This window comes from Muscardinus avellanarius, assembly GCF_963383645.1.
Source record: "Muscardinus avellanarius genome assembly, chromosome: 7".
NCBI classification, from domain to species: domain Eukaryota; kingdom Metazoa; phylum Chordata; class Mammalia; order Rodentia; family Gliridae; genus Muscardinus; species Muscardinus avellanarius.
The window spans coordinates 80,201,781-80,227,714 of NC_137793.1; the positions used below are offsets into that span (position 1 = coordinate 80,201,781).

General features: G+C 36.2%; 1 protein-coding gene across 3 annotated transcripts in view; it reads right to left on the minus strand.

Annotated features, from left to right (window-relative positions):
• Positions 1–25,934, minus strand: part of SYT14 (synaptotagmin 14) — a gene marked incomplete at both ends in the record, with an annotated part of 197,396 nt that overhangs the window by 28,383 nt on the left and 143,079 nt on the right. For all 3 annotated transcript variants that reach the window (XM_080698440.1, XM_080698439.1, XM_080698438.1), the window contains one exon: positions 21,155–21,604. In XM_080698440.1, coding sequence (XP_080554566.1) covers positions 21,155–21,604 — 450 coding nt within the window. The remainder of the gene's footprint in view (positions 1–21,154; positions 21,605–25,934) is intronic.

Here is a 25,934-nt window from a genome sequence, read left to right on the forward strand (position 1 = left end):
AATAGGAGCCATGTTTTTCTCTGTTGACAAAGGTGGTTATAAATACAAAAGAGGAGAAAATTATTATCAATCCTATGGAGTTGGTGGTCTCAATGTAAATGCACAGCTTTCAATATATAGAGAAAGGAAGAAATATGCATATATATATTTATATATATATAAAAACATATATACATATTCTAACAAAATAATAAAAATAGATTGTCTGATAATTCTTGCCTCTATATAAAACATATGTAAGCTATGAAAGATACTTAAATGGTACATATTATACTAGTATAAAATTAAGACTTCAAGAAGTCAATTTTATTTCATATTTTATACAAGTTTTACTTCTATTTTAATAAGACTATATATACAAAAGGGGAGAATTTTTTAAAATATATGGAATGTTAATAGTAACAAAATGGAAATGAAGATAATAAACTATAAATTTTGACAAAAAGGAAACCAAATTAAACTATAATTATGGAAAAAAAAGAGTTAAAAAGAGGTGGTAGTAGTAATTATTGTAGTAATTATGACAGTATTATCACAACTAATATTTACTGAGTGCTTACTAAGTCCCGGGAACTGTGCTAACTATTTTACACAAATTAAAAATTTAAATACACTCTCACTAAGGAATTAGGACAATGTTGATTTCAATTTAAATTTATGAACATCTTGAGTTTCAAATTTCCTTTCTTAAACTTTCAACTGGTAATAACAATTCTCTTATGTCATAATACAGGCTATTTGAATATTAGTTATGATTTGAATTTTGAATGTTATGTTACTGACAAATGAAGTGGGAAATATGATTTATATGTTCATTAAAATGTAAGTATAAAGGATATATATGAGAGTCTTAATGCAGCTTTATAGTAAATTCTCTAGCTACCTGAGCTATTTCATATGTTCTTTTTTTACATATCTTCATAAGCCATTAAAAGCAGTTTTCAGGAAATGAAATGTTAACAGCTATAGAAATAGTAATGCCTTTTATTTCACTTTATCATGATGTGCTACTTTGGAACAAATATTTCAATACTATCTTCATTTTTATGTCATTTTACAGTATAAATTTCAGGATATCTAGGTGGGACTATACTATAAATATGACCTTGAGGGCAGTTAATGCTCTATTTGGCATATTTTCAAAAATTTGTGTTCCTAAAAGACCAATGCAGTCCAGGAAATATCAATGTCTGAAAATTTGGTTCTTGTGTCTTCAGTGCCACAATAAATTTTGTTTAAATAAAATGAATCAAAAGGAAATCTCATCTGTAATATTCTAGGTAACACACAATAAACACTGGTAAATTTTTTTCCTCATTGCCATAATGACTTTTTTTTTCCTATCTTGGGGATTGAAATCAAGGGCATTGTACCTCTGAGCTACACCCCAAGTCCTTTTTTTTACTTTTTATTTTGAGGCAAGTTCTTGATAAATTGCTTAAGGTCTAAGTTGTTACAGCTGGTCTTGAGCCAGCCTTCCAAATACTGGTATTACAATCATGGGCCACCATGCTCAGCTCGCAGAATGACTTTAATTCCTCATAAACTGTTTTTCATTTTTTTTCTCTTCTCAAAATATGCCCAGCTTCTAACAAATTAAGGAAATAAATAATCTAAATATTTCAAATGTATCTGAAATGTAAAATTTCAAGAGAAAACAAAGCCAGTGGAATGGTTAACATTTACTAATATCCATAACTATTCTTTCCATTTATATCTATTTTAAAGAAATCAATGAAATCCAATTCCCACTATAAGCAATTTAGATAAAACTATTTGTATTATGGGTAATTTCTTTCTTTTTTCCTTTTTTTTTTTTGCAGTACTGGAGATGGAACCCAGGGACATTCTACTTCCGAGCTGCACCTCCAGCCCTATTTTTTATTCTTTATTTTGAAACTGGGTCTCACTGAGTTGCAAAGGGCCTCACTAAGTAGCTGAGGCTGTTCATGAACCACGGTCCTCCAGTCTCAGCCTCCTGAATGCTGGGATTACAAGCGCGTGCACCACCATGCCCGGCGTGTATTATGGGTGATTTTAATAGTTTAGCTGTCTGTAATTTGTGCTGATAGTTTTTGAAAAAACTTACTTTAAACCAAGTCTTATAATAGAGTTTTCTAAATGATATGATTTGTTTCATGTTAAATATTGTGGTTAGAGTCAACAAATGTCTCAGAACTTGGCAATAAATCATTTTCATCGTGGCTATCCAGGAAACAACAGTGAATATATGAAGATGAGGCAAATCTATAGGGCAACGGAAATCAAGTCTCTTACAGAGCTTTGAGAAGATACAGACACTTAGGTCCCCCAAGTCAGCACAGGTCAAAATGGGTGCCCGAGCAACTTTATTTTAAAAACTCTCCAAGTCATCCTGATGTAGAAAAGATTGAGATTAACAGTGTTCAGAATTTAGCTCACAGTCAATTAGTTTATCAGAAAGACCCTCATAGGGTAACACAGATCTCAAAGTTCCTAAAGAGATTTGAAGAAAAGCTAGCCTAAGTCCAACATAGATCAGACTGATTAAAAGAAAATTTCATTTCTAATGTGTCCAATCATTAAAGCCATAGTGAACATTATTTTCAGGGATTTAAATAAGCACAGGCCTAAAATCCCAGCTACTTAAGAGGCAGAGGACATCCTGGGACTAAATGAAACCCTGTCTCAAAAGGAAAACTAAAAGCACCCTAAACTCACTACTTCCTAACTCCCCCTAATGTGAGGTGGGAAGCAATGGGAAGCCAGTCAGTGCAGTGCATCCCTTGTGGCCACAGTGACAGGTTCTGCAGTGGGCATGTAACCTAGTGAGTTACAAGAGGGCCACTACTGTGAAATCTGATCTTGAAGCAGATGCAGGGGAGGCGAGCTGGAACATGGAAGGAAAAAGAGAAACCAGATACTGTTCTAGTTACCACAGAAGAAAAGCCTACACTAAGGGTCTTCCCTTACTGTTGAAGACACTTTTGAGTTAGGCTGCATTCACTTGAAACTGAGTCTTTTAACGGATGCAAATATTTACTCAATGTAATCTCTGGCTCTTTAGGAGTAATATAATTTAATCAGATGATGGTGAGGAATTTTCTAAAATGGAAGCTTCTCTTCATACTTTTAACTCTAATTTCATTAATATTTCAATATAATTCTACTCCCTTTAATTATTTTTGGATGCCTAATGAACACACATTACTAAATATTTGGAAAGCAAAGCAATAAAGGATGGAAAGACCTGGTGAAAACACATCAAATGAACAAAAGCTGTATCTTAACTAACTCATTCCCATGATGTTCTTTGGGAAAACATTTTACCAGTGGATCTGAAATTTTAGTATATTCAACTACCACCTGGGCAATTTGTTTAAAATAAAGACTTTTAGGCTGCTTGCTGGGTATTCTGATTCGGTGGGTTGAATGCTGAGTCTCAGGAATCAATACTGCTTACTATTCTCTTAGAAGAGTATTATTCTAAGAGACTATGATGCAAATGGCTGGTAGAACTTACTCTGAGAGTTCTGACTTACACTGGAAAAGAAGATGGCAGGATGCATTTTAGAACAAACACTTCAGCTTTTAATCCTGCACTTCAAATACTGACTCCTGTTGGAGTGACTTCTAATGAGATATAAGAAATAGAAAATGAAGATTTTCCATAGACAAAAAAGCCCAAATTCTCATTAAAAGATGAAAAGACATTGACATATAGAAAGAAAAAATACTGTATGAGTTACAAATTTTGTTTTTAGACTACGAGAGAGTTGTTCATCAATAAAGAGACTATATATATAAATCCTTCTTGAAAATAATTAATGATCACATATGGGATCAAATAATTAATTTTAAGTATAAAATACCATATACCCAGAAAGACAGGAGAACTTTAAAGGAAAAATCATTCATTTTACATACATTCTTCTAAAAAAAATCTTAACATAAAACATAAATTTGAACTTATGAACCTCAAGTTCATATAAGCTTAAATACTGCTACCAAAATTCTTGTCTGTAAGCGCAGTGAACACTACTTGTTGTCTGTACAATAGCCATTGCCAAACTTGGTATTTCTTGCTGGAGTAGCTCTCTTCACACTCTGGACACCAAGCACTAGCATATCCAGTCTCTCTGGCAGAGATCATGGGTGTGTAAGAAAATCCTAGCCCATGGAATCTAAGAGAAAGTCTGCTGAGGGCATCTAATATAACCATCACCAATACAGCTACACTTATGCTGTCCTCAGGTCTGTCAAGTTCCTTAATGGAAGATCTCCTTATTAACTCTCTGAGAACTTATCTGCATTTCTAGATTGCTAGAGCCACTCCATGGGCTGAGGATGAGGATGGAAATATATCTTATTATCCAATGGAAATAATGTCTAAGTGTACTTAAGTTCTAGAATCCTTAATGCTTTTGTAATATTTAGCCTTAGCTCAAGCTTCCAAACACTGATTCATAAATGAACTTTTGATTTATAAATGAATGCAGGAACATGAAGTGTTCCTTAGGTGGGGGCTACCTGTAAAAGAACACTTTATCCTACTTTTTAAAAGACATGATTTTGTCACAATATATTTTCAGCCTCATGCTAGTGCTGCTGACAAAAAGGGCACTTTTAGTTTTCATTTCTGAATCTATTTTACATTGTATTTTTGTCCTAAAAGTCACGATGTTGACATTTTAGGGTTTCTGAGAGTTTTTTTTTTTAAATAACATCTAATAAAAACAAGCTACATGAAGTAAAGACATATTCATATATCAAACTTGGTTCTATCAATATTCCTACACAAATTTGATCCGGTTTGGGGTCAAATTTAGTATTATGAAATATAATGATATGAGTATAGGATAGCAAAAGCTGAGACAATGGAGACTGAGGAATTTAAATTCCTACTCTACCACTTATGATGTATGTTACTCTGGGTAATTCAGTTAACCTTTCTATGTTTCTCCCCCAGTTAAATTACAGATATTAGTAAAAATACACATCAAGTTTTTAAAATTGTACTCACCTGGAAGCCCTATTCAAGCTGCTATAAGTCAAAGAATGTTGCTTTTCTTTACCTCCTATAAATGTAATTATTCTCAGAAATCATATGTTTAAAAACCATTTTCACTAGAACATTTTATCTATGACTGACAGAATCTTGGGATAGCATGGGCTGTCTAGAAAAAATTTTGAAATCTGAAAAATCTCAGACTTTTAACTCTAATGTCAACACTAAGTCTTGCCTGAGAACTGCGTCAGTAAGGGTTCACGGAAGGAAGCAAAACACTGCAGGTATTTTAAGAAGAAAGAGACTGACTTCAGGAAAGCAGGAGCTTACAAAGCTGTCAGAAGAGCAGGAGGAGCAGTGTCTGGGCTGGTCTTGCGGGGATGACTCCTAGAACACTGCAAAACTGACCAACCCCAAGAAGCCAGGATGATTACCAACAAGGTAGTTAAAGCCACACTAACTTATCACGATCAAAGAACCCTGAAGGAAGTCTCTGCCACTGCCACAATTACCTCTTAGCATCCATGATGGAAAACTAGCTATTAGAATGTTGCTGGGGGGAAGAGCTTTCCTTGAACCCGCCTGCCTGAAGCAGTAAGGAGATGGCCTCTGTCTCTCGTTCACTTTGCAAATCATGCACAAGTGCATTTAGTTGGCAGAACCTGATTAGCATCCAGGACTCTAGGGAATCTCAAAAATGTACTCCTCCCAGTATGGGGAAGAAACTAGAAAGGGGTGGGAGGATTTACTGATTGCCAAGCAATCAAATTCAAGGGTGACTTTGGAAAAGTCAAAGTCGCTAACATATACTTTTGCTATCTGCAAAACAGAATAACTAGTGATAGCCAAGTAGCACTGTGATGAGGATGAAGGGGATGCATACACAGTGCAGATAACTTTCTGGTGCAATCTCAGGCCTGGGCTTAACTGCTGTCTACAGCCAGCTTTGTAGTTGAGAAGTCACAGTCCTTCATTTCATGTTTGCTGAGATCTTCAGGATCTTGTCTTTTACCCTTGTTGTTCTGAAACTGTACACTGATGAATCTAGGTCTGGAGTTTTTTGTATGTTTTTCAAGGTCTTCTATTTGAAGATTTGGGCCCTTCCTTCCTCTCTAGCAAATTATCTTATATTTTAAATACAACTTCCTCCCATGTTTGTTTGTTTCTGCTCTTGTCTTTCCATTTATTTTTTTCATTCTATTTTTTAGTTTTGTAGATTTTTTCATCTCCATTTTCTAATCAAAGGGGTTATTAAACTTTTGCTGTAATGGACTATGTAGTAAATTGTGTGGCTTTACTGGGTCTTATTATTGATTGATTAAAAAGTGTTTTTTTTTTTTTTTGTATTGCCAAAGCAGCCACAGACAAAATATAAGTGAACAGGCATAGCTGTTTTCCAATAAAACTTTTTGTACAAAAACAGATGGAGGGCCAATCAGTTGCAAATCCTTTACTGACCCTTCTATTACATGCTTTATTTTGGCAATTATATTTGTAATTTATAAAAGCTCCTTTTGTGATTGTTCCTTTTTCTGAGTATTTTCTCTCACTAAAAAATGTATATAATGCCTTTGCAAACTTCCTGAAAATACAGATTAGAATTACTTTAAAATTTTCTCGCCGGGCGTGGTGGCGCACGCTTGTAATCCCCGCGCTTGGGAGGCGGAGACAGGAGGATCGCGCAGGTTCGAAGCCAGCCGCGCTGGCATAAGAGACCCTGTTTCAAAAATATAAAATAGGTCTGGGAGCGTAGCCCGGAGGTAGAAGGGCTTCCAGGAACCCCAGTACCACCAAAAAAAAAAAAAAAAAAAAAAAAAAAAAAAAAATTTTCTCACCTTCTTTGCCTTATACAGTCTTAATGGCAAGTAATTCTTTTTCTTCTGTTTTTCCTGGTGAAGGCCTTCTCTTTTTGTCTCCTGAGCTATGACTGCCAGTTTATAATAAGAATACATCACTAAAACTCTGGTCAGACACTCCACACTTCAAAACACCACCGTTCCCTGTTAGGAATAAGTATGATGCAATATGGACCAGGAAGTTTCCCCGGGGCCCTAGTGGCAGAATGGCATGGTCTCTACTTAGTGAGGAGTACTTTATTCTACCCAATCTCCACCTACAATGTCCGCACATAAGCTGGTATCTCTCTCGCTAACACCCTCTTTCCAATTTACTGATCTTGTGGGTTAAACAGAGGAATGAGAATATGTGTGCGCATTTATTTTTGTTAACTATGATATTATCATTTTAGTGGTGATTACAGAAGAGGAAATCATTATACATGCTATCTTCGACTGCAAGAATAAACAAACAGTGGCCTCCACTTTCTTCTTGCAGTGCCAGTTTAGGTCAACTTGCTTAATATACATGAACACTTGTCATACATTCAAGTTTCTCAAATTGGATAGCATTTTTATAAATTAATAAGCTGGATTCAGAAATTGTGATAAATGCACAGAGCTAAGTATTTAAAAATAATTTTGTTATACAAATATAGTATTTAGAATTAAAAGAGAACATTCCAAGTAAATTTTTTCACAATAAAAGTATAAAAATTTACTTGCAAAACTCCTGATATGCAAATTTTATATAACATTAAAACTAGGTGGTTTTAGTCTCTTAAAAGTAAGGCAAATTAAGGTGTCATCAGTTCATTATTTAATTTTAATTTTAATTTTTTTTGCGGGTCTGGGGATGGAACCCAGGGGTATTCAACCTCCAAGCTACACCTCCTGCCCTATTTTTTTATTTTTTATTTTGAAACAGAGTCTCACTGAGTTGCAGAGAGCCTCACTAAGTAGCTGAGGTTGTCCACAAACCACGATCCTCAGTTCATTATTTTGTTGTAAAATATTAAATAAATAAATAAATTAAGAAATATTAAATACAACTTTTACTATAGAAATTATATACTTCATTACATGAAATCAGGTTAGTTCCAAAATAACCCATGCTAACTTTCTCTATTTAAAAAATACACAACAGCAGCTTTCCTATCATTAGCTGCCTCAACACAATAGCTCAGATGTAGTCTACATAAGAAATTTTAGCCCACTATGATGTATGAATACAGTGCACCAATAAAAAGAAAATTAAAAAAAAAGAAATTTTAGGTCTAAAAAATATAGGAAATAAAATAATCATTATTTTTTCCTAAGACCAGAGAATATGTGTGGTGGTGTATACCTGTAATTCCAGTACGTAGAAAGCTGAAATAGGATTGCATGTTCAAGGAAAGCTTCAGCAAATAGACTCTCATCAACCTAGTGAGACCCTGTTTACAAATAAGAAATAAAATCAGGCTGGGGTGTAGCTTGAAGGTAAAATGCCCCTGGGTTTAATCCACAGTCACACACACACACACACACACACACACACACACACACACACACACACACACACATACACACACACCTCTGTATATATACTGCCTTCTCTCTATATATCAATATGAAAATGGTAGAATTATTCAAATAAAATAAAGAATACTTTTTTTTTCCTTCAGTACTAGGGATGGAACCCAGGGTCATTGTACCCCTGAGCTATACCCCAGCCCTATTTTTCAGTCTTTTTATTTTTTGAAACAAGGTCTCACTGAGTTGTGAAGGGCCTTGTTAAGTAGCTGAGGCTGTCTGTGAACCGCAATCCTCTATCCTCCAGTCTCAGCCTCCCGAATGCTGGATTACAAGCATGTGCCACCATGCCCAGCTAGAATACCTGTTTTCACTTCAAGATAACAACTAATACTAGAGTTATTGCAGAGGTTCTCAATGCACCACCTTGTGGAAGGAACCTCAGGCGACCTTGTGGAAGTGCTCAGGCTGACTACTCTCCCAACTGCTAAAATGCACGTTATAGGGTAAGCCTTCCTACCAAATACTGTTGCACACTCAGCACCTAAAAATGTGCACTGCATACTAACAGGAGAACCCAGTATTTGAGTAAAGACACATGGTACTTGCAGGAGTATGTACATTTTCAATGTCAGAAATTTTAATCTATCTGCCTAAAATAAACATTGAGAAATTTAAGGCCTATCATACATAAAAGTTTTATGATCAGAATTATTCTTTTCCCAGAATAAAACTGAATGTAATTTTCAAACAAATATTTTTCAAATTATTACAAGTCCCTATAAATTCTACAGCACAGATGTTATGAGACTGAAAACTTGCTAATAAAGAATTTCCTACTATTTAAATTTTGTTGAAGTCAAGTTTTTAGCTGGGTATGAATGAAAATGACTGTAATCCTAGTCCTTGGGAGGTTTAGACAGGAGGATCACAGGCTTGTGCCCAGCCTGGGCAGCTTAGTTAGGCCCTCTGCAACTTTGTAAGACACTGTTTCAAAATTTAAAAATGAAGTATGACTGGGGATGTAGCTTGCTGGGGGGGATGTAGCTCAGAGGCACAAAGCCTTTGGGTTCAGTTCCCAGTACCATAAAAATAAATAAATGAATAAATAAATAAATAAATAAATAAAATTAAGTTTCTTTATTCCTAGAGCTGACTTCAGTATAACTTAAGATCATATTATTAAAATATACATAAAAATGTAAGACTACTTTTCTAGATTCAATTTCAAGATTTTTAGAGAAAAAAATTGAAATTATTATTAAAAAAAATTCTCATTGCCCAACTATACCCTACTCTGCACAAGTAACATTAAACCTTGTCCATCTCAAAATGAATGTCTCAGCAGATCTTCCAACTCTTGAAAAAAAATGGTCTCAATACTACTAATTCAAAGAAAAGACCCAAGAAATATGATGAACACTAGTTGGTTTATAAAATGTGGTCCTATAAATACATGTTCATATCTATCATTTAAAAATTATTCCACTTTATCATTTTTTAAACAAAGCACTTATAATTTTAAATTATCTGTCAAGATTTTAAATGTGTAATACGGGAATTAAGGACAACAAATAGATTGATTTTGAAATGTATTTGTCCATTACATACTTTTCTGTTATCATTAATGGCAAGATAAGAAAAATGACTAAGGAAAAATAAAATGCTGCTTTTGTTTGTTACTTTTTTCATTTGTAAAGAGCAGGCCTCTAATGCTATTATGCATTAATTTCACCAATCCATTAAATGGTAAAGTAATAAACTGGTAAAACATGTATACAACTACTCAATTATTGTAAGACAATCAAGAAGCTGACTGTAACATAATAAAAGTGCTTCTGTAAAGTAAAATACATAGCCGGCTGTGGTGGCACAAGCTTGTAATCCCAGCATTTGGGAGGCTGAGACCTGGAGGATCGCGGTTCACGGACAGCCTCAGCTACTTAGTGAGGCCCTCTGCAACTCAGTGAGACCCGGTTTCAAAATAAAAAATAAAAAATAGGGCAGGGTGTGTAGCTTAGAAGTCAAATGCCCCTGGGTTTTATCCCCAGACCCGCAAAAAAAAAAAAAAAAAAAAAAAGTAAAATACATATAATAATGTTGGAAGATTTCTAAAAAAAATTACATATAATTTCACAGCTACTGATAATGATGAAAGTATGTATTAAGGATATCAATAATCTAGCTTCTTTATAGGAATAATTACGATTAATAATTTTATTAATGATTAATAGAACTTGAATGGTATATATCTCCTCATGATATTTCTGTAGAGAATAGTAACTTGTTCCTTCTTATTCTATTTTGTGTGTAGAGGGCACTTAATTATAGAATATACTTAGACACACTCACCTGTTATATTTATCCCACCATTAAATGATAACATAGTATTCTCTTTCATAATATTCTATTTCATGATTTGTAATAAAAATCACTCTCATTAGTATTGCAAACAACTGGAATTGGTATCTTGGAAAAATAAATTTCAAAACATACAGTAGCTGAGGAAAGAATACTTGTAATTTAAGTTCATTTTTAACTTGTCTGGTGTATCTTGAAAAATAATGCATATTAAACAAGAATGAAGTATAGGTTGGTCCCTGATAGTGTAGACTATTAGCACTTTGAAAGTTCAACAACATAAACCCCAGTTAAATTGTTTTATGTCTTTTATTTCCTGTGCTGAACAATAAAATTTTACTATAACTTCATTTCTCATGTAATTCTGTATGTTCAAAATTTAAAGCCTCACATTTTAGACCTGACTTATTTGTTCCTGGAAAAAAAAAAAAAAAAGAAACCTTACTTAAACAAAAGGCTTCCTTTTTACCCTATTTTAGCTTCTTCCTTTTCTCTAAAACATTTATATGTAACAACTCTTTATGAGACTCAGGTATTTCTCTCTACCAATCATACACTCACTTACTTTCTCTTTGAATAACTGTCTCCAAATAAGTCTGTAACTATTTAGCTTTACTAAAATGAGCATGACTCACATCACTTTGTTGTCTAGGGAACTGAATTACACAGATGCAGCTTCCTTCTTCATGTAGTAATATTTAACTGTAATCATTAGTTTATCATGACATGTTTATTTTCAATTATCTTATGATGAAGAAAAATAAATCTACATTTGCGGAATGTAGATTTTATTAACAATGGTAGCTGTGAATAGTAATGACTATGGAAATAGGTAAAGCTAAGTTTTGAAAGGTATTTGCTAGTAAGAGATTAAAATATGATTCTCAAAAAGATGAAATTTTAATTACAGATTATGAGCAATAATTGAGCATTCTTAAAAATAAAAGTAACAGAGGTTGAGAGCATAGAATTGGTCGGTGGAGTGCTTGTCTAGCAGACATCAGGTCTTGGTTTTGATATCTGGCATAGAAAAAAAAAGAAAGAAAGAAAGAAAAGGAAAGGGAGGGAGAGAAGGAGGGAAGGAAGGGAGAAAAAGAAAAGTGGAAGTACAAATACCATATTGAATCGATCCAATCCACCAACATAAAGAGAGGCTATATTTCAGATATAGGGATTTTAGGAGTTGAAGGTTGAGATTACAAGCATCTACAATAAGATCATCATTATAGTAAATCATGAGGAGGACTGGTCACTTTTTAGACACTATGGTATTATATTCTGAATGAGAAATAGGATAACATGTATGTCCCTTATTTTTACTTAAAAAATAAAACAATTCCTCATGTTTTCCTATTTAGTTAACCGGAGATGCATGCTTATTAATTCCAGGTTATAAAAGATTCTTATTAGGGTTGTTTTAAGGATTCTGATACCTATTAAGGGGTACTGTCATATGGAACTGAGTAAGAACTTAAGAATAATCAGGCTTACTTGAATCATTCTGATGAGTGAGTTTAGTAAATGATCACTGAACACCTGTGTTCTAGGTTCTATGCAAAATATAAGTAGAATATTCTCTACTGCCCAAGTATTTAAAATCTGGGAGAAAGTCATAAAACAAGTTCAGTAACAAAGAGAACATGATTAAATATAAAAATGAACACTAGAGACAACTCAGTGATAATATACCAAATATGCTCCTTTTCACCCCTCTATCCATTCAACACTTATACAGCAATAACCAGCACTGGATCTTGGGTATACAAATAGAGATCATTTAAATAGACTATATTATAAGTGATCTGATACATTTCTACAAAGGTGGGTTCCAAATTTGACTTTCAATGAAATCTGTGATTTAAATAGGCTCAAATTAGCTAGGCACAATGGCACATGCCTGTAATCCAAATACCTGGGAGGCTGAGACAGAAGATCGTAGTTCAAGGCCAAACGCAGACTTAGGGAGACCCTGTTTCAAAATAAAAAATAAAACTGGGCGTGGTGGCACACGCCTGTAATCCCAGCATTCGGGAGGCTGAAACTAGAGGATTGCGGTTCGTGGACAGCCTCAGTTACTTAGTGAGGCCCTCTGCAACTTAGTGAGACCCCATTTCAAAATAAAGAATAAAAAATAGGGCAGGGGGTGTAGCTTGGAGGTCGAATGCCCCTGGGTTTCATCCCCAGACCCCCCCCCACAAAATAAATAAATAAAAATAAAAAATAAAATAGGGATAGAGTATAGCTCAGAGGTAGAATGCCCATGGTACCACAGTACCACAAAAATAAAAATGAATAAATAAACAAATAAATAAGATAAACAGGCTCAAAATGTTTTTGGGATTGACATTTTGGCATAAATGCAGATGGTACTAGTTATCTCTTTTATCTTAACATCAATCTTATTATTCTTTGTGCTTCTCTTAAAACCAACTCCTATTATGCTCCTCCCTTCCAGTCTCTTCATGGTGCCCTCTTGATACTCTGATCTCTGACAAACTCCTCGGGATCTGCAGTTCCTGCTCTGAAGGGCCAGCACTTCTTCCCCAAGGACACACCATCCTCTGTGGACTTTTTCCCTAGCTATCCCCTCACACTCCAAGTGCCTCGAGGTAGGAAGTGGCGTGCTTGCTCTCCGTTGCCTTCTCACACATGGCTCCTCTAAAAATTGTGGGAAAGGACAACTACTTTCCTTTAAGTCTCCTGTCATCCACAAGCTTGCTTCCTGCCAACAGAATTTTGGAAGTCCAACCACCTTCTTTCATTTCATGTTCTCTGTTCCTTTCTTTGTTTCTATTTGTTCTGATTTTTTCCCCCCAAGATCCTTGCAGGTCTTATTATAGAGATTTCCTCCATTAAGTAAAGGCAAGGTTCACAAATCTTCTCAAGATAATTCTTTCTCTATATATTTAGCTTTTGGTGAGATTAAGATTACTGAGGGATAATAGCCAATCACATTCAAAAGCCCTTTGGTTTGATTGAGATATCTATGAGCAACACACTTAATCTCCCAAAAAGATCTTCTAGAAGACTCTATATGGCCAAACACTTTGCCCTTTTGATCCTTCTGAGGTTTCAGTAAAAGTTACCCATCTACAACCGCAGCCTTTCCCCTACACCATCTGTCAGCAGCCATTTTTTAATTTTAGCATCTTTTGCCATCTGGACAGGGTGGGAATTTCCCAATTCATCAAGTCCTGGCTCCTTTTTGTTTAACAGTTTGTCCCTCGATTTGTTCTTCATCTCCTCTTGCATTTTACTAAAAGCAGCAAGGAAAAAACCAGGCTTCACTTTCAACACTTAGCTTGGAAATTTCCTCAACTAGATATTAAAATTCCTCACTAACAAGTTCTGCTTTTCACATAACTGCAGGAGACAATTCTGCTACTTCTTAAAAAGGACATCTCAGCCGGGCATGGTGGCGCATGCTTGTAATCCCAGCATTCGGGAGGCTGAGACTGGAGGATTGCGGTTCGTGGACAGCCTCAGCTACTACTTAGTGAGGCCCTCTACAACTTCGTGAGACCCTGTTTCAAATTAAAGAATAAAAAATAGGGAAAGGGGGGTGTAGCTCGGAGGTCGAATGCCCCTGGGTTCCATCCCCAGGCCCGAAAATAAATAAGTAAATAAATAAATAAATAAAGGACATCTCCTCCCCCAGGTCCAAGAATATTTATCTCACTTCCTTTCACCCTCTAGGTCTATGTTCTTAAGGTCCAGACTTCTTACTAAGCAACTTAGGCTTTCTGTATTATGCTTTTTAAAAATTTCCTCCAAACCATCAGTAACCTAAAGAGTAAGCCTACAGAATGGGAAAAGATCTTTACCAGCCACCACTCTGATAGGGAACTAATATCCAGAATATGCAAAGAGCTCAAAAGACTCTACACTAGCAAAACAAACAACCCAATCAAGAAATGGGCAAATGAACTGAATAGACACTTCACAAAAGAAGAGATACAAAGGGCCAATAGATACATGAAAAGATATTCTACATCACTGGCCATCAGGGAGATGCAAATCAAAACTACACTGAGATTCCATCTAATCCCAGTCAGAGTGGCAAGCATAAAGAAATCAAATAACAACAAATGCTGGCGAGGATGGGGGGAAAGAGGAACTCTTTTACACAGCTGATGGGAAAGCAAACTAGTTCAGCCACTCTGGAGATCTGTGTGGAGATTCCTAAGAAAGGTGGGAATAGATCCACCATATGATCCAGCTCTACTACTTCTGGGTATCTTTCCAAAGGGGTTAATTCAGAGAACTACAGCAACATATGCATACCTATGTTCATAGCAGCACAATTCGTAATAGCCAAAATATGGAACCAACCCAGATCTCCATCAACAGATGAATGGATAGCAAAACTTTGGGAAATACACACAATGGAATTCTATTCAGCCATAAAGAAGAACAAAATTATATCATTTGTAAGAAGATGGAAAGTCCTAGAGAACATTATGTTAAGTGAGATTAGCCAAGCACAGAAGGAGAAGGTACATATGTTTCCTCTAATATGCCCAAACTAGGGAACACAGAGGATACCAGTGGGACTCTAGATAATGGAGGGGAAATATCAACAAAGTTTGAATGGAAAGGTAGGAGAGGAGGAAGGCTAAACTTGATTAATGAGGGCCTACATCTGAATATGTGTAAAATTATGAATATGACATGGTTACCCTGGACAACCATTGGTGGGAGGGGGTAGGGGAAAATGAGGGCAGGGAGGACAGGGCACCAAATATAGTTTAAATGTATACCATTTATGTTCAATAAAAAATTTGTAAAAAAGGCCGGGCATGGCATGCTTGTAATCCCCACGCTTGGGAGGCAGAGACAGGAGGATCACGCAGGTTTGAAGCCAGCTGCACGCACTGGCTTAGGAGACCCTGTTTCCAAATAAAAATGTAAAAATAGGTCTGGGAGTGTAGCCCGGAGGTAGTAGGGCTTCCAGGAACCCCAGTACTACCAAAAAAAAAAAAATTGTAAAAAAAAAAATTTCCTCTAACTTCTTCCAACTGTCACCTAGTGGTGATTCTAAAGCCACTGCCATATTTTTAGGTATTTCTTTTGGCAGCATCCCTCTTTCTAATATCAAAATCTATGCTAGTTTTTTTGCTAACAAATTACCATGAACTTAGTGGTTTGAGATTATACGGATTTATTACTTCACATTTTCTGTAGGTTAGAAGTCCAACTGGACTCAGCAGAATTCTCTACTTAGAATCTTACAAGGCTAAAATCAAGTTTTAGTTGGGCTTATATTTTATGTCGAGGCTTTGGTAAGGAATACAATTTCAAAGCTAAGTGTGGTAAGTGCGCACTTGTAATACCAGTACTTGGGAGGCTGAGCCAGGAGGATCTAAGTTTTGATGCCAGCTTGAGCAAGTAGTTAAGACTCTTATCAACCTAGTGAGATCCTGTTTCCAAATAAGAAATAAAATAGGACTGGGGGGTGTAGCTTGAAGATAGAATGCCTTCTCTCTCTCTCTCTCTCTCTCTCTCTCTCTCTCTCACACACACACACACACACACACACACACACACACACACACACACACACACACATAATTCCAAGCTCATTTAAGTAGTTGGCCTAATTCCTTGTAGCTGTAGGACTAAAGTGCTCATTTTATTGCTTGCTGTCATGGAGGTCATTCCTAGGTCTTAAAAATCACTTTTGGTTCTCTAGAAAGGTGAGTCCATCTCAGCGATAGGGATTCCCCATGGCAGAACTCCCTCATGCTTTGAATCTCTTTGCTTCTGCTACTAAACAGAGAAAACACTATGCTCTTAAAGGGCTCACGAGATTAAGTAAAGCCTACACAGATACTTCTTATTAATTATTAATAATCATATTAAAATCTGACAAGGCCTCTTTGCTTGTAAGAATCACAGGAGTTAAGACCAGGAGCAGAAGGTCATGAGGCGATCTTAGAATTCTGTCAGCCACATGAGCCACGTATATAATCTTGATTGTTTTTATAAGCAATCCTTGACAAACGCAAAAAATACTTCCAGCCTGCAGGCCTTACTAAAACAGACCATGCGGCATATCTGGCTCACTAGCCATCGTCTGCCAGCCGCAGTCATGGGAGGGATTGTAGGATGAGTAACTGACGACGTTCTAGCTACTGAACGTGGAGCAAGAAATGACTAAAGTAAGTAAATATTAAACCATATGGCTATTTCTGGGTTTTTATTTGAAAGCTCACTGTGACTCATCAAGTAGAACAACAATTTTCAAAGGAATAAGAATGAATAGAGAATCAGGTTAATAGCTAAGCTTCTAAAGAGTAAAGTCTACAATCATACTGCAGAACTGGTCTGGTAAGGAAATTTTGCTGCTGTTCCTATGGGACTCTTATGGGTCAAGGACTTTTCTTTGCTGAATTGTTACTGGCCCAGCAGCACTACAGTTTCTGTGCCAGCAAAGCTACTTTAGAGTTACTAGAGCGTCTGACCTCCAGATGCCTCCACCATCAACTTTTTGAAGACATGATTTGAGTGCAGTCTGTGTTCAGGTTTCCTGGAAATGAACAGGAGTGGTACAGTCCAGGCCACAAAGTTCATGCTCCACCTATGCATAGGACTTATATAAATTATATAAAATTATATAGTTTACCTCAGGGAGGTGGAAAACATTAGCTGGGACTTCCCCAATCACAAGAAATTTGTTGAAAAGGTATAGAAGGGTGAGAAAGAGAAAACAATACCTGTCATCACAAAATGTGATATATTGAGCACATAAAAGTTGTTTAAAACTCATCCAATTCTTTTTTCACCCAAATCTTGTCATAATATGTATTAGAGTAGAATTGGAGAATTTATCAGCCATGAATGGGACCTTAGGGCTCATTTTGTTAGTGAGAAGCCTGATGCCCACAATGACTAGAAAGTTTACCAAGTTTAAATAACTAGTTAGAACCGTAGAAAGAACCCACACTTTTCAACTCATAATATTCTCTATCATGCAGTTATGAAGGAAGCGCACCTTAGGAACCAATGTTAAATTTTAATCCTACCCTCAGAAAACTCATTGTTTAGCCCACAGAGAGTCATTTTAGCAACACTGGACTTTGTTTCTCTCAATGTACTAATTCAAGCAGTTCCTGAAAAACTAGCTATGGAATTAAATTTTATATGCACGATTCTATTCTTGTATTATTATCCATAAAAATAAGCTACACATTTTAAATATAACTTATAAATTCTATGGCTGGATTAAAACTTTCCTTGCCAAAAGGCCAATATTCTTGCAACAGCAAAATATTTTCAAAAACAACTAGAATAAGTATTTAGTTATAAATGTATCTTTTTATGAATGGACCTCTTACACGCACATTATTATATCTTACAAAATTAGGGCCAAACTCACCTAAGTAAATTATAATTATATTTCTCTATACAGTTAATATCAAAACTTAAGTGAAGAAAATATTATTACTATAGTATATACAGAAAATACTTATACACTTTTATTGTCAATTCCATACTTTTATGACCATAAAACAGATAAAATTGTGAGTGTTAACCTCACAGCTGTGGTGTGCTAGTAGTTGCAAAACAAACAAGATTTTAAGGTAAGGAAAGAAGAAAAGGAGATGAAAGAAAAATTAAACATAGCTACTAAATTCAAGACTTGAGTTTAGTATATTTGAGACAATTGTGAAGAGCAGAAGATGGACAGTTTTAATCAGATTTAAGCATATGTCTTAAAGGGTATTTATCTAGCACTTTTTTCTCCTTATAAACACTCCCAAAAATATATTGTTCTGGTTAGTTAAAAATACATATATTCAATAACTATAAACCCAGGTAATACAGGTACATATGAAAATTACTTAATCAGGTATAAATCTATATTTTCTTTTTTTTGTATGTGGGTCTGGGGATGGAACCCAGGGGCATTCTACCTCCGAGCTATACCCCCTGCCCTGTTTTTTATTCTTTATTTTGAAACATGGTCTCACTAAGTTGCAGAGGGCCTCACTAAGTAGCTGAGGCTGTCCTCAAACCGTGATCCTCCAGTCTCAACCTCCCAAATACTGGGATTACAAGCATGTGCCACCATGCCCGGCTATAAATCTATATTTTCTATGGCTTGATTTTCTTTGGGCAATGAATTCATTGAGTATGGAATTGGGAACAAATAATTTAAAATAAAAAAGCAATACAAAATATATACCTCTTGACACATCCTTTCTTTCTTTTTTTTTTTTTTTTTGGTGGTACTGGGGATGGAACCCTTCTACCTCCGAGCTACACTCCCAGACCTATTTTATATTTTACTTGGAAACAGGGTCTCTTAAGCCAGTGAGGCTGGCTTCAAACCTGCGCCATCCTCCTGTCTCCGCCTCCCAAGCATGGGGATTACAAGCATGCGCCACCATGCCCGGCATATCCTTTCTCTTCTAATTCAAATTAGTTATTTCTATATAAGGATGTATTTTTCATAGAAAAACTAGTGATCACCCAAACCAAAAATTGAAAAAGTTAAAAAATAATATTAATAATAACCAAAGAATATTTAATTCCATGAAAAATTTGTACTTTCTCCCCTGAAGTTTTGCCTTCATTTTCTTTCCTCTTATAAATTGCTGGTATCATTTTAAAAAGTATTTCCCCAAAACAATTCTAAAAATTTGAAGTGATAAGAAGTTGTTAATTTTACCAACAAAGATTAACTCTTACTCTGACACCATACACACAGACGCACGTTCACCCCCACACACACTTATCACCATCTTTTTGTTAAAGATGTTAGAATCATCTAGTTAAAATGGTTTGGTTCGAGGCAGTCATGATGCTCATGCCTGTAATGCTTATTCCTAGTACTTGGGAAGCTGAGAGAGAATGATCGCAGGTTCGAGGCCAGCCTTCGCAACTTAGCGAGGCCCTCTGTGACTTGACTTAGTGAGACACTGTTTCAAAATAAAAAATAAAATAAGGTTAAGGGTATAGCTCAGAGGGAGAATGCCCATGGGTTCAATCCCCAGTAAAACACACACACACACACACACACACACACACACACACACACACACACACAGAGGTATGGTTCCACTGTGAATGAAAGTCCTACAAGATCAAATGCTGTCTAGTGTAAATACAGCCCTTAAACCTTGGACTTGGACTTATACATTTAAAAAGTTAAAAAACCCCTAAAACCTGTATTTAAAAATTTAATTCTTCTGGGCGTGGTGGCTCATGCTTATAATCCCTGTGCTTGGGAGACTGAGACAGGAGGATCACACAGGTTCGAAGCCAGCCTCAGCTACTTAGTGAGGCTCTCAGCAACTTAGTGAGACCCTGTTTCCAAATAAAATATAAAATAGGTTTGGGAGTATATCCTGGAGGTAGAAAGCCTCTGGGTTCCACCTCCAGTACCACCAAAAAAAATTTAATTATATTCTAAAATATGTATACTTATATTGTAAAAAATGCTTTTTATTTAGTGTAATGGAGAAGAATAGATATAAATCATAATTCACACTTACAGCAGATCACAGATTTTCTCATAATCTAAGTAACTATGTGGCATAATGTATCTCCCTGGTTTAAATAGACACTTCTGTCATCTGCAATGCCTTGTGGGAATTTAGTTAAAAATACAGAGAGATTTATAAGTGATTACGATCAAGAAAAATATGAAAGATAACTAGCTAGAAGGCCTAAGCTTAGTTATTCTCCCAGAAATACTTAAAAATATTTGTTTATAAAAGGGTTGAAAGTATAATGAGGTCAAGGGGGCCGTGGTGGCGCACGCTTGCAATCCCAGCATTCCAGCATTTGGGAGGCCGAGACTGGATAGCAGCCTCAACTACTTAGCGAGGCCATTGGCAACTCAGTGAGACCCTGTTTCAGAACTAAAAAGACTAAAAAATAAGGCTGGGGGTGTAGCTCAGAGGTAATGCCCCTGGGTTCCATCCTGGTACTGAAAAAATAAAAAAGAAAGTATAATGAGGTCATATTTATTTTGAACTTTTAAACTAATTTCATGGCAGTTCTGAAAAGGTAAGTTAGGAACTAGACGGCAGTATGTAGTATGTAAGAGCAAACAACTTCTGAAATACAGAAAACGAGGAATAAGTAGCTCTTACTACATCACCATTTTAAACTCGGAAGAAAACAATAAATTCTCTAAGTTAAGATGATGTCATAATCAACCATTTAATACACGTTCAACATAGGAATACACATGCAAGTCCCTTGGCTAGAACTCTACAGAGGATAAAATACATTATATAAATCATGTATCATCTTCAAGGGCAACTTTTACAGAAAAAAACAACTAGACCTACCTATTCAGGGCTTAGGGATTTTTATAAAGGTACAATTACTACATAAGCAATATACGGAGAAAGTTGTTGGGTTGATTATAGATTTTTAAATACTGTGTATATTATAAACCATGAACATAAACTGTATCCAGATCATTTGAGGAGATACTCACAGAATGATTGTAAGATGGTTCCAATATCACGGGTAATGACATTTTCCCTTGAAGATTCAGTTTTGTTAAATAAAAAATCTTTTCCCCCACAATCTTTTCTTTTTTCATGCGATGTACACCATAGAGTCTAAACCGAACTGCATAATTTCCAATCATCTCAGATTCAACGTGATTAAATTTGAATGTTTCTGTGAAGACAGGGCATGGTCCTCTCTGGATGCTGGTTTTTGCTCTCTGTTTCTTTATAGGTAGAAGAACAAGGTGTACTTGCCATGAGTTGCCACCTGTCCTGTTATATGTTGGGATGTCTGTGACAGCTGTCACTGTTACCAGAAGCTTCTGTTCTTGTGAGTCATAGTCAAAAGTCACATCCAGTGTGCCATATTTAGCTTCTGGCTCAGGATCAAAAGGTTTAGGAAGCTGTGAAGATGATCCTTGAGCTGACATATCCTAAGAAAAGCAAATTTACATGTTTTCAGTTTTTAACTCTATTATTTAACCTAACATGCAAATAAATGCCTGATATTTCCTTAAGAGTATGGTATGAAACCAATGCTCATGTGCTGTAGCAAAGGAAGTGTAATTAGCAGCCGACTATAATCAAAACCTAACCAGGGCCAGAGTTATAGAGGTGGTATGCTAAACTAACACAATTACAATAAATACATATTTAGAATATAATATTCACTATCACAATTTTGAGAGTGTTGGATATTTTTATAAGTGAGAATTTAAAGTATATACTTTAATGTGTGTCTCTGTTCCTTTAGTAAGACAGTACTAAATTTTATTTTAAATGCTATAAACAATGCAACTGGCAGCTCAATACTGGGCTAGAAAGAGAAGGCGAATAAATTGTATTTATTTTCATTTCCAGAGTTTGATCTTAAACGTCCCCATTTATAACAGGATATAGTCATATATGAACTTAAAAATCAATGAAAATATGAAATGTGAAAGTATAAATACAAAGTTATCAAACCATTTTTAGAGTCAAATATTTATTTACATACATTTAACTCAATTTTAACCAGAATTTAAAACAATGTATTATTTTCCAATATTACCTTTCTTGAAAATGGAAGAATGTACATTTCAAAAGTTGGGAAAAATACTGAAATTGCATATACTAATTATGATATTAAAAGAAACTGTGCCACTTAACCTGTAAAATTGTCTCAAATTCCTGCCAGTCTAACCACCTGGAATACATTGGGAGTTTTATCTAATTACTAATTATGCCAAAGCCAGATTTCTGACCTTTCAAATAAACTACTCTGCCCTTTTGAGTATTTTAATACATCTTAAATAGTTTTCATTTTCTAAGCTTGTATTTAGTGCTCATTGTAGCAGTGAATACTACTGATCATCATTCTCCCATTTGCTCAAAAGAAGTCCCTAAGTTTTTGCTAGAGACACGCTGTCCACAAACGATGATTCCATTCCTCAGAATCTTCCCCAGAGTGGACGTGGCTAAGGACTCAGCTTGGACTGGTGGAGACAAGCAGAAGTTAAGTGTGGAACATCTAGATCCGGAGTAAAATAAGCTACTGCCCTCTACTCTCTTTTTGTCTAGCGCTTCTCACCAGCAGGTACACACGCAGTGTAAGCTTGGACAAGGACCCTGGAGGATGGCAGAATAACAAGAGAGGAAAGGGGCTTTCTAATGAATCAGCAGAGTCAACCACTGACTTACCCTAGACTGTCATTCATGGAGAAAACAAGCTTCTATGTGGGTAGCCAATGCATCTGGGGGGAGAGGGTCCTCTTCTTTTTTTTTTTTTTTTTGGTGGTACTGGGGTTCCTGGAAGCCCTTCTACCTCCGGTCTACACTCCCAGACCTATTTTTACATTTTTATTTGGAAACAGGGTCTCCTAACCCAGTGCGTGCAGCTGGCTTCAAACCTTCGTGATCTCCTGTCTCTGCCTACCAAGCGCGGGAATTACAAGCGTGAGCCACCACGCCCAGCCGAGGGTCCTCTTCTTATAGCAGCCTAACATAAATGTTGATTATTGTGCCTATTATGTGCCAGGCCCTATTACAGGTGTGTGTGTGAGGGGAGGGAGATGAGTCTACTTTCTGCAGAAGAGAAAAAAAGAAGACACGAGTCTTTGGCCTTATAAATCTTATGTGGTAGCTGCTTTCTGATGTGGAATGAAAAGATGACCAGGTAAGGGCAACACCTGGGGAGAGGGACAAACTCATGGATGAATCTGGTTATCTTCTACACTATGAGTAAATCAGAAAAAACATATTCTTAATCTATCATAAAATCCTACAGTCTAAGCTGGGCATGGTGGTGCAGGCTTGTAATCTCCGCGCTTGAGAGGCAGAGACAGGAGGATCATGCAGGTTCAAAGCCAGCCATGCTGGCTTAAGAGATCCTGTTTCCAAATAAAAATATAAATAGGTCTGGGAGTGTAGCCCGGAGGTAGAAGGGCTTCCAGGAACCCCAGTACCACCAATGCCAAAACCAAACAAAATAATCCTATAGTCCAGAGCAAACTGCTTTACTATATACCACTTCATATTTAGTAATTAAAGGTTTTTAATTATATATCTTTGGTATTTCAATTCTATACTTTCTAAAATTGCACGATAGTATCTAGCGTCTTTAGGCAATAAAAGATTTATATGGTTCTAGATAGCTTTTTCTGAATTTTGGTTACTGGATGCCTCTTTTTTTCTTCTTTCTGAGCATTCCAACAATAGGAATATGAAACCCAAGGTAAAAAGAAAGAAACCAAGCTGGGCGTGGTGGCACATGCTTTGTAATCCCAGCATTTGGGAGGCTGCGACAGGAGGATCATGGTTTGCAGACAACCTCAGCTACTTAGTGAGGCCCTTGGCAACTCAGTGAGAATAAGAAACAGGGCTGGGGGTGTAGCTCAGAGGTAGAATGCCTCTGGGTTCCATCTCCAGTACCACAAAATAAGGGGCGTGGGGAGAAACCATTACAGGTAAAAGCCACTTGCTTGCATTCTTCAGTTAAAAAAAAAAAAAAAACACTCTTCCCTTTCAAGGTGCCTGAATAGAAGTATTAAAAATCTTTAGCTAGCAAAAGGTCATCAATAGAGTTTACAGACTCCTTGCCACTAAATTCTTGGCCCTCTCTCCTCTTTCAGTTCTCTCATGTACGAATCTATGCTCTAAGACTGCTATAGCCTGGATTGAACCAAAAAGAAAGTAAGAGTGTTGTATTTGATGCATAATAGCCATTAAAGTTTTGAAAAATAGACTTGAAAAATTATAATTTTATACTAGCATAGGCTATCCTATCGTAGCACAGTCTATCAGAATTCCTTATCTAAATATTTATATTTAATATTGCTATGATGTTTGATTATGTTTGGTGACGCTATGTAAGATGGAGAGTGGTGGAACAGAGGAAACTCAAAAGAAGAGTTAATACCGGTTAGCAGCTTCTGAAATATGGGCAAAACTACATAGGTTAACCACAGATGATAAGTAAGGAAGCAGCTTGTAAGCTACGGAAAGACATCATCTTAAATAATTAAGAATCTGTAACATATGCTAAAGGTATATAGACCAAATAGAATAAGGGAATAAATGACTGTAGCTTATAAAAATGGATAGAATATTCGAGCCATGATCTTGTTGCCTCTGGGATGAGAGCTTTGTCACTCTAGTGCTTCATTTAGGAAATGCAGATAAAGACCTTTACCTTTATCAGGATAACTGGCAAGGTTCAGTGGTGGCCAGGGGTACTTCCCCCAGATCTCTAACATAAAACCACTGTGTGCTGCTGGCTCTTGATACCATAGTTCAAATTCAAATCTGTTTCTTGTTACCACATAATAAATAGGAATGCTAGTGGAACAGAAATATTAAAACAGAGTGGCTGGGCATGGTAATGTACACCTCTAATTCCCATACTTGGGAGGCTGAAACAGGATTATTGCAGGTTTGAAGCCAGCCTCAGAAACTAAGACCCTTGCAACTTAGTGAGATCCTGTTTCAAAATAAAAACAATTTAAAAATAGGGTTGGAGGTGTAACTTGGAGGTAGAATGCCTCTAGGTTCAATCCCCAGTACTTTATTTCCCCAAAAGACAGGATGCATGGGCACTTCATAACCATGACTCACATGGTGTGGTGGCTTCCTACGCCTCCTGACATCCATACTGACACATGGTGGGCATGTTAACCTCCTCATCTTTGTTAACCTACCTCTTCTCCCTCCTCTTACTTCTTGTTTTGTAACTGAAATAGACTGAAACACATGCACATGCTTACAAACACACACACATGCAATCGCACACATGTGTAATTTGAACATCTTAATTTGCTCTGTGAGTTCTTTGGGATAGCTGACCTGGTGGTATGTTTGGAGGGTACCACTGTTTCTATGCAACAATTTGGACTAAGAAGGGCAATATAACATAGTTGGTCAGGCAAACACTGTTTGAATTACCGTTCTACTATTTTAGAACTGCTTATATTTGAGCAAATGGCTTAACTCTCTTAGTCTTAATGTTTTCATTTATAAAGTGAAAACAATAACTCCCTGCAGATGTGATTGGTAGAATTAAATGAGCTATGTAAGGCTCATAACAAAATTCCCGGCACAACTGGTGATAGCCATTATTATTGTTAATACTACAATACAGGCTTCACTGTTAACTTGTTATCAGTCTGTAAGGTTTGCAAAAGCCTCAAAGCAGCTGTCTCATATTTATGTGATAGGACATAAAGAAACACTCTTTGTGGAAAACCATAAAATACTGATATCTTACACTTAAAATATCAACGTAGAATT